Source organism: Heterodontus francisci, chromosome 27, assembly GCF_036365525.1.
Source record: "Heterodontus francisci isolate sHetFra1 chromosome 27, sHetFra1.hap1, whole genome shotgun sequence".
Classification (NCBI taxonomy): domain Eukaryota; kingdom Metazoa; phylum Chordata; class Chondrichthyes; order Heterodontiformes; family Heterodontidae; genus Heterodontus; species Heterodontus francisci.
This window is the reverse complement of record NC_090397.1, coordinates 45,681,399-45,701,554: the sequence shown is the minus strand read 5'-3', so window position 1 is coordinate 45,701,554 and position 20,156 is coordinate 45,681,399. Positions and strand designations below refer to the sequence as shown.

General features: G+C 43.0%; 1 protein-coding gene across 2 annotated transcripts in view; it reads left to right on the top strand.

Moving 5' to 3' along the window:
• The window catches only part of reln (reelin), a 399,693-nt gene that overhangs the window by 367,392 nt on the left and 12,145 nt on the right, over nucleotides 1–20,156 (top strand). The window contains exons 53-59 of one of the 2 annotated variants that reach the window (XM_068059265.1): nucleotides 2,730–2,907; nucleotides 4,825–5,000; nucleotides 8,989–9,095; nucleotides 10,980–11,222; nucleotides 14,252–14,424; nucleotides 17,274–17,347; nucleotides 19,244–19,405. In XM_068059265.1, the coding sequence (XP_067915366.1) occupies nucleotides 2,730–2,907; nucleotides 4,825–5,000; nucleotides 8,989–9,095; nucleotides 10,980–11,222; nucleotides 14,252–14,424; nucleotides 17,274–17,347; nucleotides 19,244–19,405 (1,113 nt within the window). Of the gene's footprint in view, nucleotides 1–2,729; nucleotides 2,908–4,824; nucleotides 5,001–8,988; nucleotides 9,096–10,979; nucleotides 11,223–14,248; nucleotides 14,425–17,273; nucleotides 17,348–19,243; nucleotides 19,406–20,156 lie in introns of both variants that reach the window. The other variant, XM_068059264.1, reaches the window with a different exon arrangement.

Genomic DNA, 20,156 nt, shown 5'->3' with positions numbered 1-20,156 from the left:
GAGAGCTTTTGGGCCAACCATCAAGAAGATCGCCCCCCTCAAATCTAAATCAGGGGACACAATCACTGACCAACGCAAGCAAATGGACTGCTGGGTTGAGCACGACCTAAAACTGTACTCCAGGGAGAATGTTGTCACTGAGACTGCCCTCAATGCAGCCTAGTCTCTGCCAGTCATGGATGAGCTGGACGTACAGCCAACAAAATCGGAACTCAGTGATGCCTTTGATTCTCTAGCCAGCGGAAAAGCCCCAGGGAAGGACGGCATTACGCATGAAATCATCAAGAGTGCTAAGCCTGCCATACTCTCAGCACTCTACGAACTGCTTTGTCTGTGCTGGGACGTGGGAGCAGTACCACAGGACATGCGCGATGCCAATAACATCACCCTCTATAAAAACAAAGGTGACCGCGGTGACTGCAACAACTACCGTGGAATCTCCCTGCTCAGCATAGTGGGGAAAGTCTTCGCTCGAGTCGCTTTAAACAGGCTCCAGAAGCTGGCTGAGCGTGTCTACCCTGAGGCACAGTGTGGCTTTCGAGCAGAGAGATCCACCATTGACATGCTGTTCTCCCTTCGTCAGCTACAGGAGAAATGCCGCAAAAAACAGATGCCCCTCTACATTGCTTTCATTGATCTCACCAAAGCCTTTGACCTCATCAGCAGACGTGGTCTCTTCAGACTACTGGAAAAGATCGGATGTCCACCAAAGCTACTAAGTATCATCACCTCATTCCATGACAATATGAAAGGCACAATTCAGCATAGCGGCGCCTCATCAGATCCCTTTCCTATCCTGAGTGGCGTGAAACAGGGCTGTGTTCTCGCACCTACACTGTTTGGGATTTTCTTCTCCCTGCTGCTCTCACACGCCGTTCAAGTCTGCAGAAGAAGGAATTTCCCTCCACACAAGATCAGGGGGCAGGTTGTTCGCTCTTAGGCGGGCAAGGTTGAAGACTAAAGTACGGAAAGTCCTCATCAGGGAACTCCTCTTTGCTGATGATGCCGCATTAACATCTCACACTGAAGAGTGTCTGCAGAGTCTCATTGACAGGTTTGCGGCTGCCTGCAACGAATTTGGCCTAACCATCAGCCTCAAGAAAACGAACATCATGGGACAGGACGTCAGAAATGCTCCATCCATAAATATCGGCGACCACGCTCTGGAGGTGGTTCAAGAGTTCACCTACCTAGGCTCAACTATCACCAGTAACCTGTCCCTCGATGCAGAAATCAACAAGCGCATGGGAAAGGCTTCCACTGCTATGTCCAGACTGGCCAAGAGAGTGTGGGAAAATGGAGCACTGACACAGAACACAAAAGTCCGAGTGTATCAAGCCTGTGTCCTCAGTACCTTGCTCTACGGCAGCGAGCCCTGGACAAGGTATGTCAGCCAAGAGCGACGTCTCAATTCATTCCATCTTCGCTGCCTCCGGAGAATCCTTGGCATCAGGTGCCAGGACCGCATCTCCAACACAGAAGTCCTCGAGGCGGTCAACATCCTCAGCTTATACACACTACTGAGTCAGCGGCGCTTGAGATGACTTGGCCATGTGAGCCACATGAAAGATGGCAGGATCCCCAAGGACACATTGTACAGCGAGCTCGCCACTGGTATCAGACCTACCCACAGTCCATGTCCCCCCTTTTGAAGACGTCTGCAAACGCGACATGAAGTCCTGTAACATTGGTCACAAGTCGTGGGAGTCAGTTGCCAGCGATCGCCAGAGCTGGCGGGCAGCCATAAAGGCGGGGCTAAAGTGTGGTGAAACTTAGCAGTTGGCAGGAAAAAAGACAGAAGCGCAAGGGGAGAGCCAACTGTGTAACAGCCCCAACAACCAATGTTTTCTGCAGCACCTGTGGAAGAGTCTATCACTCTAGTATTGGCCTTTATAGCCACTCCAGACGCTGCTCCACAAACCACTGACCACCTCCAGGCGCTTACCCATTGTCTCCCGAGACAAGGAGGCCAAAGAAGAAGAAGAGAAAGAAGAAGAATGGCTAGAGCATTTGTGCAGCTGAGAAAGAATGAAGAAGGAGAAACACTATCAATTTGACTGGAAAGACAAGGGCCTTGTGTCATAGTAACATAGGAACAGGAGTAGGCCATTCAGCCCATCGATCCTGCTCTGCTATTCAATTAGATCATGGCTGATCATCTACCTCAATGCTATTTTCCCACACTATCCCCATATCCTCGATGTCGTTAGTATCCAGATATCTATTGATTTCTGTCTTGAACATGCTCAATGATTGAGCTTCCACAGTCCTCTCTGGGGTAGAGATTTTCAAAGATTCACCACCCTCTGAAAAAATTCTTCCTCATCTCAGTTTTAAATGGCCTACCCCTTATTCTGACACTATGTCCCCTGGTTCTAGAATCACCAGCCGGGGGAAACATCCTATCTACATCCACCCTATCACGCCCTGCAAGAATTTTGTAAGTTTTAGTGAGATCACCTCTCATTCTTTGAAACTCTAGAGAATACAGGCCCAGTTTCCTCAATCTCTCCTCATAAAACAATGCCGCCATCCCAGGGATTAGTCTGGTGAACCTCCGTTGCACTCCCTCTGTGGCAAGTAGATCCTTCCTTAGATGACGTGATACCTTTGTATCAAGTCTTTGATCAGTTTTCTTCACGTGTGGTGTTTTCACAAAATTCTGAGATGTGGGGACTCTTGTGCAAATTCCAAGTGAATTAAAACTAACACTTATTGTTTTATTCCAGTCCTGTGAGATTCCGATTCTATCAGAAGTATTCAGATATCCAGTGGGCGATTGATAATTTCTATGTGGGGCCTGCTTGCCCAGATAATTGTGGAGGACATGGCGACTGCCTGAACAAACAGTGCTTCTGTGACCCTGGCTTCACTGGGTCAAATTGTTACTTGAGTCGGCCTCTAAAGGTATTATTGGATTATGAGAGATTTCCTAAAATTTCAAGACGTGAAGAGTATTCATTTGAAAATTCACAGGCATCTTGAATTCAGGCTTGCATGAGTCATGAGTAACGCAGTGGAGCTGTATAACCTGATCACTCACACAGCCCAGCTAAACATGATTTTCATTTGTTTTTTTATTAATAATGAATGCAGCTCATTATGGGTAATTCTTATTATTTAGATTCACAATAAATTAAGCATACAAAACTTCTTGGCTGTTAGCAAAAAATGTACAGAACAATTACTTTTTCAGTGAACAATGCTCAGTTTTGCACCTGCCCAAAAATGGATCTAATAACTGTGACCTTTTCTAGATGTTAACCCTTGGCCACAATGCAGTGAAAGATTTGGACATTATCTGCTAAAAATATTTCAACATAACTCCTTTAATGAACTCATAGATAAAGGATTTATTATTGATAAAGGCACTGACTGGTGTAGTATCAAGCTGTACAAACCAGAAGGTTTTAAGTTAAATTTCTTATCTCTGCTGAAGTAGCTGATCTCAATCAAGGCAGCATTTGAAGTAATGGGCATCAGTAATGCCTGGCTTAACCTTCCCACTCTTGATCACTGACCATTAAGCTCCGCTGAAAAGTGTAGGAAGGGCTGTCAGGGACTGACTGTTGAAGCTCACACAAGGGGAATGTGAAGATACTGGAGTGCTGCCAATCCCCATGGAACTTCAATGGAATTGGGCTAATAAACCATGATATCTATTGTCACAGTTTATCGTGCTGGTTGTTTGTTTAGCAGTAATGAATGCATAATAGCCACAATCAGTTTGTCACTCAGGTACAAGTAAATATCAAATAGAGACATTTTGTGCTAAGTGTGCTAAGAATTATGTTGACAACCAATTTAGGATTGACAGTCGGGCTCACAGTGTGGTGCATTTGTGCATACTGGAAGCTACACATATTAATACACGGGGCCCTGTTCTTTGCAGACAGAAAGAACAGGTACAAACATTGTGCCTGTTTCAGCTAAACAAATTAAGTGACAGCCATTTGCTGGTTCATTCCTCAGGGCAATGCCTTGACCAATCAGAGTCAAGCTGCCTGCTTTAAATTTCAAACAAAGCTTGGCAGTTAACTGTCAGTCACCGTAAACTGGTGCTTTCGCCATGGCAACGCCTCTAGCAATCAGAGTTCACTTGCCAACCAATCAGCACTCTCTTCTCATACGGTATAAAGTCGTTGTTTTCCCTTACATTGGTACTCTTGCAGATTGTCCTGATGAGTGCAAGACAAAAAGCTTCGACAACATGTCTCTATTTTCAGCAATACTCAAGTTCTGTACTATCAAATGACTATTTATTTAAATATCAAATCCTGAAATACATTTAGTGTATTTTCTCTCAAGTTGGCTTTCGTTATAAGGTCTTAGTGCACCAATATCAAATTCACAATGAAACAATTGAGTGTAATACATTTTTGGATAGTCACATTTGAGGAATAGAAGGCAAAGCTGTAACCAGAAGAGAAACAGTAAAATGGCAGAACATGGTGCTCCAATATGCTGCAATGTGAGTAGTTCAACAGAGATTTGTGTCCTTGAGTCCTCCACAATAGGCTACCAATCTGAACCATATCATTGTGGGGAGATGGCAAGCAAAAGCCAGACACTTCCAAAGAGGAGAGAGTTACCAGTAACTGCTGTCACACAGTTTCTAGCAGCCAGTCACAGAGCAGCATAGGCTAAGGCCTGAGAGCAGTTCACCTCTCTCATCTCACAGTGCTATATAGCGCATGAAATCTCGAGAAATAAAAACAGCTTAAATGTTTTTTTTTACTTAGTTGGATATTTGCCCCAGTTGAAAATGGGAAAATGGCAACTGCCTTTGACCCATTTAGTAATTGTTAGTCTAATGTGTTACAGACTTCATTGAAGGAACGTTTTGAGACTGATGACATGAAATCAGGCATGTGGATTTCTCTGGAAGGTGGAAAAGCTTGTACAGACTGTGGTGTCCTGGTGGAAGATTTGCCCCTCTATTTCAGTGGAGCAGGCATGAGGCAGGCAATAACTGGGGACCTTGATCTCCGGGGTACAAAGTGAGTTTTGTTTAGCTAGTTTTATGTAAAGCTCTGTTTCATATAGGTCAAGCTAGAAAAAAGTGTTAAGTTCTTTGGTTCAATCAGTTAGACATCGGCTTTCACCTATGGGAGCAAAAACAGGCCCGAATTTGACACTAATTGCTACTTAACTAGCAATCTTGTTTCAGGAGGTCACAAAATGGTTTCAGAAATGGAAAAATGTCCCACTACTGTATTAGAGATTAGATAGAGGTTAAAGGAAGGTTTGTTCTCCATTTATATTTACTGTTCCTGACCTAGGAATACTTGACACTGGCAATGAATGATTTTCCTCTCCTACATTTGGGCATAAATGAACACCTGAGCAGTGTACTTGGTGTAGAATCAGGTGAGGAAGATTGCATGCCCACGATGGGGGCCTGCCTGTTTCTCTTCTATGCTCTCTGTTCAGATGATTATTTACACCCAAGCACAGATAAGGGAAACCTACCCTCAGGTGTCTGAAAGAGATGGTTCAGGCACAGTCAAGGTATGTTCCCTTGAAGGGGAATGGTAGGATAAACAAATCCAGAGCCCCCTGGATGACCAAAGAGATAGAGATTAAGGTAAAGAAGAAAAGGTGTCCTTGTGACAGATGCCAGATAGAAAATACTATTAAGAACCAAGCTGAATATAGAAGGTTCAGAGGGGAAGTGAAAAAGCAAATAACAGAAGCAAAGACAGAGTATTAAAAGAGACTGGCAGTTAAGATAAAAGGAAATCCCAAAGTTTTCGATAGACATATAAATAGTAAAAGGATGGTAAAAGGAGGAATGGGGCCGATTGGGGACCAAAAAGGGGATTTGCGCATGGAAGCAGAGGGCACCTGAGGTATTAAATAAATACTTCGCATCTGTCTTTACCAAGGAAGAAGATGCAACCCAGGCAATGGTGAAAGAGGAGGTAATTCAGACACTAGAAGTGTTTAAAATTGATAAGGAGGAGGTATTGGATAGGCAGCCTGTACTTAAAGTGGATAAGGCACCAGGACCAGATGGGATGCATCCAAGGATACTGAGGGAAGTGAGAGTAGAAATTGCAGAGGCACTGGCCATAATTTTTCAGTCTTCCTTAGACTTGGGGGTGGTGTCAAAGGACTGGAGAATTGCAAACATTACACCCTATTCAAAAAAGGGTTTAAAGATAAGCCCAGCAACTATAAGCCAGTCAGTTTAACTTCGGTGGTGGGAAAACGTATAGAAAGAATAACTTGGGACAAAATTAATAGTCACATGGACAAATGCAGGTTAATTAAAGAAAGCCAGCATGGATTTCTTAAGGGGAAATCATGTTTAACTGACTTGCTGCAGTTTTTTGAAGAGGTAACAGAGAGGGTTGATGAGGGCAATACGGTTGATATGGTATACATGGACTTCCAAAAGGCATTTGATACAGTGCCGCACAACAAACTGGTGAGCAAAGTTATAGCTCATGGAATAAATGGGACAGTAGCAACATGGATACAGAATTGTCTGAGTGACAGGAAACAAAGAGTAGCGGTTAGTGGATGTTTTTCGGGCTGGATGAGGGTTAGTAGTGGAGATCAAGGGGTCAGTGTTGGGACTCTTTCTGTTCCTGATATATATTAATGATCTAGCTGTACAGGGCACAATTTCAAAGTTTACAGATGATACAGAACTTGGAAACATTGTGAACTGTGAGGAGGATAGTGTAGAACTCCAAAAGGACATAGACAAGTTGGTGGAATGGGCGGATATGTGGCAGATGAAGTTCAATGCGGAGAAATGTGAAGTGATACATTTTGGTAGGAAGAACATGGAGAGACAATATAAAACAAAGGGGATAATTCTAAAGGGGGTGCAGGAGCAGAGGGACCTGGGTGTATATGTGCATAAATCATTGAAGAGGCAGGACATGTTGAGAAAGTGGTTAATAAAGCAGACAGTATCCTGGGCTTTATTAATAGGGACATAGAGTACAAGAGCAAGGAGGGTTATATTAAACTTGTATAAGAAACTAGTTCGGCGTCAACTGGAGTACTGCATCCAGTTCTGGGCGCCGTGCTTTAGGAAGGATGTGAAGGCATTAGAGAGAGTGCAAAAAAGATTCATGAGAGTGATTCCAGGGATGTGGAACTTCAGTTATGAAGATAGATTGGAGAAGTTAGGACTATTTTCCTTGGAGAAGAGAAGGCTGAGAGGAGATTTGATAGAGGTATTCAAAATCATGAGGGGTCTGGAGAGTGAATAGGGAAAAACTGTTCCCACTCGTGAAAGAATTGAGGACAAGAGGGCACAGATTTAAAGTGATTGGTAAAAGAAGCAAAAGTGATATGAGGAAAATCATTTTCATGCAGCAAGTGGTTAGGGTCTGGAATGCACTGCCTGAGAGTGTGGTGGAGGCAGGTTCAATAGAGACATTCAAAAGGGAATTAGACTGTTATCTGAAAAGGAAGAATGTGCAGGGTTACGGGAGAAGGCAGGGGAGTGGCACGAGGTGAAATGTTTATTAGGAGAGCTGGTGCAGACACGATGGACCGAATGACCGCCTTCTGTGCTGTAACAATTCTGTAATTCTGTGTCCAGGTGTTCAAATTCTCAGTAAGAACTTCACTCACTTGGAGCACAAAATAAGTCATAAACCATTTAAGAGATGGAAATAAAAGAATGACCAAATCAAAAGAGAAGAGAGGAGGCAGTTCATCAACCTTATACTGAAGAGAAGCACCACTTTAGAGGTGCCACACATCTGCTTTGAATTGATTGCCCCTGCCTGAAGCAGAATAGGGGTGTGAGGGAGATAAAGTAGGTGCAAAAAGGCCTGGTGAGGGCAGAAATTTGAGCAGGACCCAGAAAGATCAAATGTCTGCTCAAAGGAGGAACCAGCGAGAGTTTCCGATGGTTCATGAAGGGATTGGAACTTTCATCTGCCCCGTATGTAGCCTGTGTCATGACAAGGAGGCAGGGCTGGTGAGACTGCTACCCTCACTAGAATTCTGAAGCTCTGACCTCCTTTCTGCCCAGCAATTTGAACAGCAGAAAGAAATAATCATCAGGGCAGAGAACATAGTTTAAAATCAGGCAACGAGATCAGGTCGTTTCTCGGGCAGAAGTTGAGCACACAGGGGCCTGCAGGGTAGGGTTGCAGATCAGAAGACACCAGAACTGACTCTGGCAATTTATTTTAATGATCCCCTTACAAATGGGTTCAATCACTGGTATAACTACACCTTCACACGGGGAGCCCACCAAAAGCATCTCCATGCAGCCATCTGATGGTGCATTTTGCACCCCCTCCATGGACACCTTCATTGGCACAGACACCTGCCAAAAAATGTGTAAATTGGACGACCCTGATCCCATGTACTGTATCAGAGGCAGGAGAGAGGGTCACCAGCAAAGTGGGATTATAGATCAGCTGTGAAACAACCTTCCAGCTCTGCTGCACTTACAACATGTTGGGCCCTGACAGACAAAGCCACAAATGGGTGGAGCATTTCCGAAAAGTCAAATTAATATCCTGTTAATGAGCTATTCGAGGTGTAGTGCTGTGATTGTGAGCAATTAATCTCCAGGAGCTGGGTTGGACGATTCCTGGAAAAACTTTGTGCCTCATCTGTATAACATAAGCAGCTGTAAAGTCTTCTCACCTCGTAAAGAGTTTCTGGTTTGTACCAGTAGACATTTCACTACTATTTCAAAATATGTTAGTGATTACTACAACAACAACTTATATTTATACAGCACCTTTAATGTTATAAAATGTCCCAAGGTGCTTTACAGGAGCAATATAAAACAAAATATGACACCAATTAAAATCAGGGAGGCGCAAGAGGCCAGAATTAGAGGACCACAGATATCTTGGAAGGTTGTGTGGCTGAGCAGATTAGAGAGATAGGAGGGGTGAGGCCATAGAGGGATTTGAAAACAAAGGTGAGAATTTTAAAATCAAGGCGTTGCTTAATAATTTCAGGTATACAAAATTAATGCTGCTCTTTTGTATCTAGATTTGTGCAATATTGGGCCAGAATAGGCAGTGAGAATAACATGACCACATGTCATCAGCCTACTTGTAGGAAAGAAGGGGTTTTGTTGGACTACTCTACTGATGGAGGTAAGGCTTATTCTCTGTTTTTATAACTATAATTATCTGCTTCTTAACTGTGTCAAAATGATATTTTGAATCAGACTAATGACAAGCAGAGACAAAGCTTTTAGAAGGAGAGGGAGAGGCTGACCGAGTGTGGTACTCAGTAATTTCCCTGTAACTAATGGCTAGGATTCTGGTTCGGGAGCGTTGACCTTGACAGAGGCATTCCCTTCCCCTCTGGCTACTTCCCACTTTACACTGTCACCAACGGCCTGTACATTGAACTCTATTTCAATCATGTTCCATATCAATTTCTTTAAGACAAAATATCATAGAAAATATTTATTCTAACTAGTCTAAAGAGTCCTGAAAAGGTTCAGTCAGCAACCTGGCTGCTGGATCTTTATTCTGAGAAAATTCTGACTGTAAAAGTTGTAACACGGGTTGGAAAACTGTAACTATCTATTGGGGAATTTGTAAAAAATGGAGCTATCTTTTAAACACCCCAAGGTATTTTTCTTATTTTTAATCGCAAAAATATGAATTGATCCCAGATTTAAAAAGTGTCACAGTTCATTTCAATCTCAACACTTTGCAATATCTTCCCTGAATCGTCCCCAATCTTAACCTTTATCCCTCTTCCCTGAATAACTGTTATTTCCTTCACACATCACTGCTGACTTTCTCACTGATACAACTGCTGAATACTGTCAAATTTGTAACATTTTTCTGAAGCACTTGGACACACCAGGAATGAGAGTTTTTTGACTGTCATTATCTATCAGCATGTGGATTTACGGAGACTCAACTCATACCTTTGCATTAGATAAGTACATGAGGGAGAAAGAAATAGAAAGATTTGTCAATGGGTTGAGATGAAGTAAGATGGGAGGAGGCTCGTGTGGAGCATAAACATCAGCATAGAGCTGTTAGAAAACATAGAACATAGAAAATAGGAGCAGGAGTAGGCCATTCGGGCCTGCTCCGCCATTCAAAAAGGATCATGGCTGATCGTCTAATTCAGTACCATGTTCCCGCTTTCTCCCCAAATCCCTTGATCCCTTTGGCATTCAGAAATATATCTATCTCCTTCTTGAATATATTTAATGACCTGGCCTCCACTGCCTTCTGTGGTAGAGAATTCCACAGGTTCGCCACCCTCTGAGTGAAGAAAATTTCTCCTCATCTCAGTTCTAAATGGCTTACCCCATAACCTGAGACTGTGACCCCTGGTTCTGGACTCCCCAGCCATTGGGAACATTCTCCCTGCATCTAGCCTGTCTAGTCCTGTTAGAATTTTATATGTTTCCATGAGATCCCCTCTCATTCTTCTAAACTCTAGTGAATATAGGCCTAATCAACCCAATCTCTCCTCATATGTCAATCCTGCCATCCCAGGAATCAGCCGAGTAAATCTTCTTTGCACTCCCTCCAGGGCAAGAACATCCTTCCTCAGATAAGGAGATCAAAACTGCACACAATACTACAGATGTGGTCTCACCAAGGCCCTGTATAACTGCAGTAAGACATCCTTGCTCCTGTACTCAAATCCTCTTGCAATGAAGGCCAACTTACCATTTGCCTTCCTAACTGCTTGCTGCACCTGAATGCTTGCTTTCAGTGACTGGTGTACAAGGACACCCGGGTCTCGTTGCACCTCCCCCTTTCCCAATCTATCACCATTCAGATAATCTGCCTTTCTGTTTTTACAACCAAAGTGGATAACCTTTTGGGCCAAATGGCCTGTTCCTGTGCTATAAGATTCTATGTAAAGATTCCAACCTTGGTCATCATTCGGAAAAGACATTGATTAAAGCTACTCATAGTGAACTTTATTGAAAAACCTTTCAATTACATTTCTATTGAAATAAGTTCTGATGCTAACTAATTTCTCATAACATATTACAGGAATCACCTGGCGCCTGCTGCATGAAATGGATTACCAGAAATACATCTCTGTGCGCCAAGATTATGTCCTGCTCCCAGAGGAGGCCCATACCAATACGACTCGCCTGCGGTGGTGGCAGCCCTTTGTTGTTGTGAAAGGTCAGATGGTAGCAAGTACAGAGCGTGCTCAATGGGCGCTGGACAACATCCTGATTGCAGGATCTGAGATCAACCCAAGTCAGCTAATGGATTCTTTTGATGATGGTAAGATGGAAATGTTAGACTGGTGAAGGGCACTGATGGCAGTTAAGGATTGTGAAAGGATGTGTTTGGTTATGACTTGATAGATGATCAAAACTGTGCAGGGAAAGTTTTGCAGTGCCCAATGCCAGTCACATATGTGAGCAACCTGGCAAAGGACAGTTGAAAAATCCCAGAATTAGCCTTTATGCCTCCTCAGTACTGGGATTGCAGAGTACAGGTGTCTGTATACAATGGGAGAGCATGGCTGTCACTCAATGCTCCAACTGGTGGCAGAGCACAAGCTCCTTACAGGCTCAAACATTATGCAGCTGAGGGCAGGATTTCCCTACCCTTTATTGTACATGGCTTGCCCCAGACAAGCAGCATTATCATTTTGTAAATTAAAAGGATTTCAATTCTCACTTTCTGAACTTACACAAAGAATTTTCCTAAAGGTGCGTTGATTTGTTTTGGGAGTGATTTTGATGTTTTGCATTACGTGTCAATCTAGTGCTGTTATTTTTCAGGCTTTTTTATTCTTGGTTTCTTCCCTTTCATACCTCCTACCATTATAAGGAGATTAACTTTCTATTCACCACCTGAAACTCGAAACTTCAGCATTTCCTTGGGAACTCCTGTTGCCCTCAGGGAGCAGGAGGATGAGGGGAGGGTTCCACAGGAATATGCAGAGGCGGGCCTACCTGCAGTTGAGGTGCTCCAGCCTGAGCAGACAGTAGCCAAGTGTGTGCGTCCATAGATCCTGCCGAGCAACTTGATCATGTCAGAGATGTGTTTTCTCCGGCAATCCTTCAATAGGGAAACCTTTCTCCAAGTCAGAGTCATGCCCTTGATATTCCATGTTGTTGCATAAGCAAAAAAGTAGCCTTGAAATATTGGAAGTTAAAGCAGCAAAAGCACAATGACAGACATGCATTCAACCTACAAACTAACCTGGATGTCATAAGTGCATCATGCAACTAGGTTGTATTAAAATGACTTCAGGTGTGATACCCTGGGAAGATGTGAATGTGGCAAGACTTTTAATTGTATTTTATATCATGAATGTATGCCTTACCTCAGGTATGGATATGTATTAGATACATTATTAGATGTATTAGGGCGGCACAGTGGCGCAGTGGTTAGCACCGCAGCCTCACAGCTCCAGCGACCCGGGTTCAATTCTGGGTACTGCCTGTGTGGAGTTTGCAAGTTCTCCCTGTGTCTGCATGGGTTTCCTCCGGGTGCTCCGGTTTCCTCCCACATGCCAAAGACTTGCTGGTTGATAGGTTAATTGGCCATTATAAATTGCCCCTAGTATCAGTAGGTGGTAGGGAAATATAGGGACAGGTGGGGATGTGGTAGGAATATGAAATTAGTATAGGATTAGTATAATTGGGTGGTTGATGGTCGGCACAGACTCGGTGGGCCGAAGGGCCTGTTTCAGTGCTGTATCTCTAAAACTAAAACTAAAACAATGAATGAGCTATAAGTTTGTGAGGACTTGACATGGGTGAGCGCAGTAAATGTGGAACAGGTTGTAGCATGCATTCCTGGACCATGTATCTGTTACATTGTACTGATTGGTAATTTTACCTTGCCTGATTCTTCAAAGTGATCATCTTCTGCATTGTATCCCAAGTCCTATGGCCATGTAAACAGCAGTACTATCCACTTAGCCATGGGTCAAGTTGTTGCATCACTCTGATACTTGCTCACAGATACTGTTTTGTCCCTTCACATTAGGGGCTGAGTTTTACCAGCTTGCTGCTGATCTCGGCGGCAAGCTTCAAAGATGGCGGGGTGCACGCGTGGGATTTGCTCCGCAGAGCCACCACGATATTAAATGTGGCAGCTCATGTACGTGGTCAGGGCGGGCAGGCCCCCCCCCCTGCTGATGGTGGAGGGGGTGGGCACTCCGTCCCCGGCAGTGGCGTCCGGTGCCAGCGCCATTTTAAAGGGCTTCAAGCCCCATCATTACAAATTAAAGTGTTAAAGGGAAAGTTAAATAAAATTTATTTAAAAACTTTACATTCATGTTTCCAGCCCCTCTCGCACCCCCCCCCCCCCCACCACAATAGCAATACCCTCATTTCTTGCCCTCTGCCACCCCCAAAATGCTTACCTTGTGTACCTGACCTTCCACTGCAACCCCCCCAAAGTTCACAAACTTTTAACTTTACCCCTTCCCATCACCCCCGAGATGAATCAGGTAAGTTTGGCCCCAGTCCCCTACTCCCGCACTGATATACGTACTTCCTCCCCCTTCCCTACCAGTGTTCCACCATACTTCACTGGTCGGAGATCGTACGGTGCGGGAGTGCCAGCCACCAACTGTAAAATCAGAGCGGGATGGCCAGCGCAACAAGATAAGTAATTAATTTCTTTATTTACATACATTAACATATTTAAATATGGCTCCTGTTGTCAAGCGGCGGGGGGGGGTGGTGGTGGGGAGAGGTGCGGTGGTGGGGAGCGGGGCACCACCACGAAGCCTCATCACCAGCAGTAATATGGGGAAGGGCCTTCCTGGCATTGAGGTCCATGGCAGGCCTCTCCCAGAGGCATTTTCCGGGCCCCCCACCACGACCCCTGACGTCATGGGGCTAGTAAAATTCAGTGCTAGGTTTCATTTAACTCCATTTCTGCCTGCCACTTTTCCACCCACCTAGCCTCAACAAAGATTGACAAATATTTAAAATGTATTTTGATGCTTTATAAAAGCTAAAACAATATTCATCCCTATGTAAGCACTTATCTTTAAATATCCAGTTTCTCTTTAAATTTGAGAAGATTTTGCACATTCCCATCAGGCTGGCATCCTGCAAAATGCCAAAGTTGAACAGACAGCTATGAATAATTATTCAAGTGAGCTAATCTGCAAAATTGCAGGCAATCAACTCACTGCACCATGGGCTTCCTTTGTGCTGGCAGAAAAAATTTAAACTGAGCCTTGATCACATAATTTCCCCATAGTTGTGCTATAAAACTGTAAAATATAGATAGCAACTTTATTATTCTGTCCCTAAAGAACATTTTTTTCCCTACAGAAGGTGTTAACCATGATGAAAACTGGATTTTCTACCCTAATGCAGTTCGTACAGCAGGCTTCTGTGGTAATCCCTCATTTCATCTGTATTGGCCTAATAAGAAGAAAGATAAGACGCACAATTTCCTGGCTTCACGGGAACTTATTGTAGCACCAGGATACATACTGCAGTTCAGAGTAAGATTTTATTCGGGTCACTTAATACTTCTTATATCTCAGTTATACTAAGGCAGCACTGTAAATCAGGCTCCGTAATCAGAACAACACAAAATAATTATGCCCTGTTTATCTGGAATGTAAATATTATTTGGGACGTGAAAAGACCATTAAGCACTTCTGCTCTATCCCTTTTCCATTGATCTCAAACCTATCTGCCCATCTTCTACTCTATCCTTGAATCCCTCTTAATCTCTCTCCACACCCACCGCCCCCGCCCCCCCCCCCCCCCCCCCACCCCTCTGAACTCTGTCTTTCTCTCTTGAAACGCATGTAATTTTCTATGGAATTCATTTACTATATGTAGTCTTCACATAACTTAATATATGGCGCAGGAGTAGGCCACTTGATTCTGCTCCACCATTCAATATCATAGCTGAACTTTCTCATCAACTCCGCTTTCCCACCCAATTCTTTGTATCCAAGAATCTATTGATTTCAGATTTGAATACACTCAACAACTGAGTAACCACTGCCCTCTGTAGAGAATTCCAAAGATTCACAACCCTCTGAGTGAAGACATTTCTCCTCATCTCAATGTAAATAGCCAACTCTTATCCTGAGACTATGACCCCTAGTTCTAGACTCTCCAACCAAGGAAAATAACCTCTCACCATCCACTGGGTTAAGGCCTCTAAGAATTTTGCATGTTTCAATGAGACTTCCTCTCATTCTTTGAAACACCAGAGAATTACTTACGCCAGAGGAATTACTGTCATAATTCCTTATCATCAGTGATGTCTATTACTCTTTGTATAAAGAAAAGTTCTGTCTGACTTCCCTACTTAATTCTAATGTTTAATTTGCACCTTAGAAACTCAAGCAGATTAGTTAAACCTAGCCTCCATATTTGAATCCATGGTGATTCTCCTTAACAAGACTTGCTTTTCCAAATGAGCACCCACCAGATCCCTTAAAATGTGTTTAAAAGATTTTCCCTGCAACTGTTGTTAAACTTGCATGTGTTTGGTTTCCAGGTCTGTCTTTTGACAATTTTAAGTAATAGAGTTATGTTAGTCATTTTCCAACCCTCAGTACTCTGTTCCAATTCTCACAAACATGCAAAGGCACTAAATGTCATTGCCATTTTCTTCAAGATTGATGGGTGCGTATCGTCTGGACAGTATAGTTGTTTTACGAGCATCTAATCTTCTTATAACCATCTAACCGCTCTTCTACTGTGACAGCAGTTTCTCCAAAGAACCATGGATGGGATCATGTATTGGTTCCTTCAGTTGTATATGAATGAGCACACAACTGTGTGCATACATAGGCAGAATTCCTTTTTCTATTTTGATTTAGGATGTTTTGGCACTTGGACTGGAGAGCTAAGTGGCAAGTGATGTGGAGGAAAGCAGCAGATGAAAGGATCTGGAACACACTGGCTTTTCTACGTAGATTTGAATTAGTTGGCTGCCACTGAGGTAGCATCTTCAGATTTCCTGGAACAAATGGTGCAAGGGATGGGAGGGAAGAGAAGCCATTGGTGGAGATGCAGTAGTTCCCTTCAGATATGTATGAATGGAACCATGCAAGGGCAGTCCCTTAGATCTGGACAATGGAGGTGAAGCATGAGAGGAAGCATGTGGTATGGTCAGCCATGTCAAACATTGCAGATAGGTTGAGGAAGAGGGAAACTACAAGACTGTCACAGCCACAGAAGTTGTCATTTATGACTTTAGCTTCAGTTGGTTTGGTGCTGTGAGAAGAGCAGAGGCTGTTTTGGGGGAATACAGAACAAGGATGCACTTTGACGGGTTGGAAATGGGGCAGTAATTGGAGATGACAGGTGGGTCAAAGGTGGATTTTTGAAAAGGAGGGTAATGAGAAGTGAGAGGGTGGGGTGGGGGTATTCACAACAGTTGTAGAGGGAACTGCCTTCAAAGAACAGTGCGTGAGGAAAGGAAGCCACATGCAATGTCAGCTAGCATGGGAACTGGGGGGGAGTTGAGCAGTAAGCAGTTGAATGAGATGGAGATCAAGGGAACAGGAAATGCATCTTATGAACAAGGTAAGCTTAAAGAAGACAAGAGAGGAGACAGCTGAGAATCTGCAAGAGGTGAGACCCTTGACTAGAATTGGTGGGAGACTGTTGGAAGGTAGGGCAATGGGCTTAAAGGATGGCTTTGAAATGCATTATTTGGGTCACAGCACTCCCTTATGTTTATGGTATGCCAGTATTCAGTTGCCATTTTGCCATTGTAGCACAGGTATCTTAAAGTAGTAGAGCCTACATTGGCACAGGGTTCTTCAAGTTTCCTGCCAGAACTTTGGCGGGAGAGCAGGGGAGCCCCCAGAGAAACAGCAGCAACAACAATTTTTAGCTACTTAGATCGTTCCTCCGGGGGTTCCACTGGTGAACATTTTACTGTTATAGAAAAACACTCTGAGCTGGAACTGAATATTTCTCCACATCAAATTGTGTCTGCTCTGCGCTTTGACACATGACAGAATCAGCTAGATGAACTATATGTTCTTTTGTGATTTAGAAATTCTTAAGTCTCTCATCTTTCTTCTACTGTTGCATATTTGACAATGTGTGTTGCACAAGGAGCTTCTTCACCACATTGAATCTATCCCATCCCTGGATCAGTCCCATCTTCTCTCAACACTATCCTGAACCCTATTCATTCTAACAATCAACTAGATCATCAAACTGCTGCATGTTTTTAAAAAAAACTTATAGAGACAAATAAACAATATTGTCATATTTTTAAAGTGGGTAGGAAGCATGAAATGTGCCTTGTTATACCTGTACATTTATTAAATGGACCTTTTCTTGGAGTTTATCTTCTGTAATATGTTTCCAGATTGTAGTTGGCTGTGAAGCTGATTCCTGTGGGGATCTCCAGCCTGTAATGCTGGAGTACAGTAAGAATCCGAGGTAAGTGGTAATCCCAAGAAAGGTTTGTGACTGACAGCTGGATATGTCTGCTACAAAGAACTTTATAATTAGCTTCTGTGAATTCAATTTGATAATAAACTTTGTAAACAGGAGCAGGCCTGCCAACTCAGCAGCTTATGATATAAGGCCTCTCCATATTGCTGCCAAAATCGCATGCTGTGATTTCAAGTATTCAGAATACAGGCGTGTTATTCCGGTAACCTGATACTCCTTCCCTCTTTACTTTAAAAACTAAACAACATTTTATTTTATAGTATCTTCACTGTGTGTGCAGTGTGTGTGATACTAAGATGCATGGTGCCTGCAATGTTGGCCTTACAGAATGATGTATTGTGACTGTATGTCCATCCTCTGATTCCCAAAAAAAAGGAACCAATCACACCCTTGGGGGAAAAAAAACATACCTGCTCCTTCTGTTGCACCTTTATTGTACAGTTCATAGCAGAACTTCAGAGAACTGCTTAAGCAAAGTTATCACAAAATCTTCACTAATATATTCAACTGCATGAGAACTTTCATTTTTCTTTATAAACATCAAGACGTTGCAAGATGTTTAAGTTTTTTTCATCAATAAAGTTTAAAAGTTCAAACAGTAAATACACCTTCATGTACATTGCGTCTATCAGCAAGTCACAGTAGATCAATTACATTATATATGAATAAATTGTGTGTTGCATGGTTTAACACTTCTGTTAGAAAACAGTGTATCCTCCTTGCAACAGAATGAGAGAGTCACCATAGACATATTGGCCAGGATTTTCTATTTGAGTATTGCTGAAATTAGAGACATGTTATCAAAGCTTTTCGTCTTGCAATCATCAGAACAATCCGCAAGAATACCAATGTAAGGGAAAAGATTGTCAGTATCTTATGGCCGTCATTAATTTTGTTTAGCTGAAACAAGTGCAATGTTTGTACATGTTCTCTCTGTCTGCAAAGAACAGGGCTCTGCATATTAATATATGTAGCTTCTAGTACGTGCAAATGCGCCACACTGCGAGCCCTACTGACAATCTTAAATTGGTTGTCAGCGTAATTCTTAGCACATTGAGGATTGCCAACCAATCAGCACTCTCTTCTCATACAGTATAAAGTTGTTATTTTCCCTTACATTGGTACTCTTGTGATTGTCCTGATGAGTGCAAGATGAAAAGCTTGGACAACATGGCTCTATTTTTAGCAATACTCAAGTTCTGTACTACCAAACAATTATTTTCTATTTCTATGCTTTCAGCTCAGTTTTTCCATCCATTCATTTTAATTGGTAGAAAATCATGGGCTAGGAATAGCAGATGTGGAGAATCTCAAACGTGAATTATATTAAAGGGTAATTCAGCTATCCCAGGCTTCCACAGTCAAGTCACAATCACAGGGCATGCAAATCAGAGAATTAAGGCTACAATATTATAGCCCTATCTCTGCCCCATGTTCCCTTTGAGCATGGCTTCCTTCTAGGAGGGCAGGATAGAATTATTAAGTTTTGCATTGCACACACTTCCTGTAATGATGGGATAAATGGGTAGGACATGAGAACAGAGGATGAAAGTTGATAGCTTCCTTTGTTCCCCAATCCATTCTCCAAATGACTACCAGAGCCTGGCCTCCATCAATGGTCTCACTGACCCGTTGTAAATGTCTCATTTTTATTTGTACACTGAGGCACTATGGGCTGCTACATATAAAGTTATTTTAAAGCATAATCAATCAAGTTGTTTTTGCTTCATTTGATGGTGGATCCCATCATTTCCCTGTAAAACATGGCAGCAGCACTCCTTTAATTTGACAGCTTAACATCAAAGACCAGGATTCTAAGCATTTCTGATCAATTTGTGACCATAGTCTTTTGTCAGTGAAGCACTCTCTTTATCCTTGCAGGAAAGACTCCTGGTCACTTGTGCAAGCGGAGTGTCTTCCTTCAACAAGCAGCAATGTTGGCTGCTCACCGTTCCAGTTCCATGAGGCCAGTATTTACAGTTCCGTCAACTGCTCCAGCTGGAACAGGGTCACCATCCAACTACCTGAATACGTTGCATCCAGGTACTGTTCAGAAGGGGACGGGTTGCTCCTCAGCATTTTAGTTACTTACTGTTTGTTACAGTTTCTTTTCACTTTTCTTCTAATTTTTTAGATACTAAAAAGATAAGAACTGTTAGCACTGGGGAATCGTAGACATTTCACTTTCACTACCATCACTCTTGACCCTTCCATTGTGTTGTCAGACTGCTTGTCTGACATCTAACCCTGCAATTTCCCCAAATTAAACACTGGAAAGATCAAAGCCAGCAATTTCATCCTCCTCTCTGGCCACTGTCTCAGAATAAACCAGACTGTTCTCGACCTTCGGGTCTTATTTAACCCTGAGCTGATCTATCAACAATATGTCTTCTCCATCACCAAGGCCGTCTACTTCAACCTCAAAAACATTGCCCATCCCCAACATCCTCAGGCCTCTTGCTTCCCAACCATGCATTTGTTACCTCCAGACTCAACTGTTCCAATGCTCTCCTGGCTGGCCTATCATTTTCCACAGTCCATAAACTTCAACTCATCAAAAGCTCCGCTGCCCATATTCTACCTTGCACCAAATCCCAAACCCAACACCCCATGCTCGCTGACTTACATTGATTCACAGTCCACCATCGCCTCAATTTTAAAATTCATAATCTTGTATTTAAATCCCTCCATGGCCTCACCATCCCTATCTGTAACTTTTTGCCAGCTCCACAACCGTCCATGTTCCTCTGCGTCTGGCCTCTTGTGCATTTTCCACTTCCTTTGCCTCATTTGG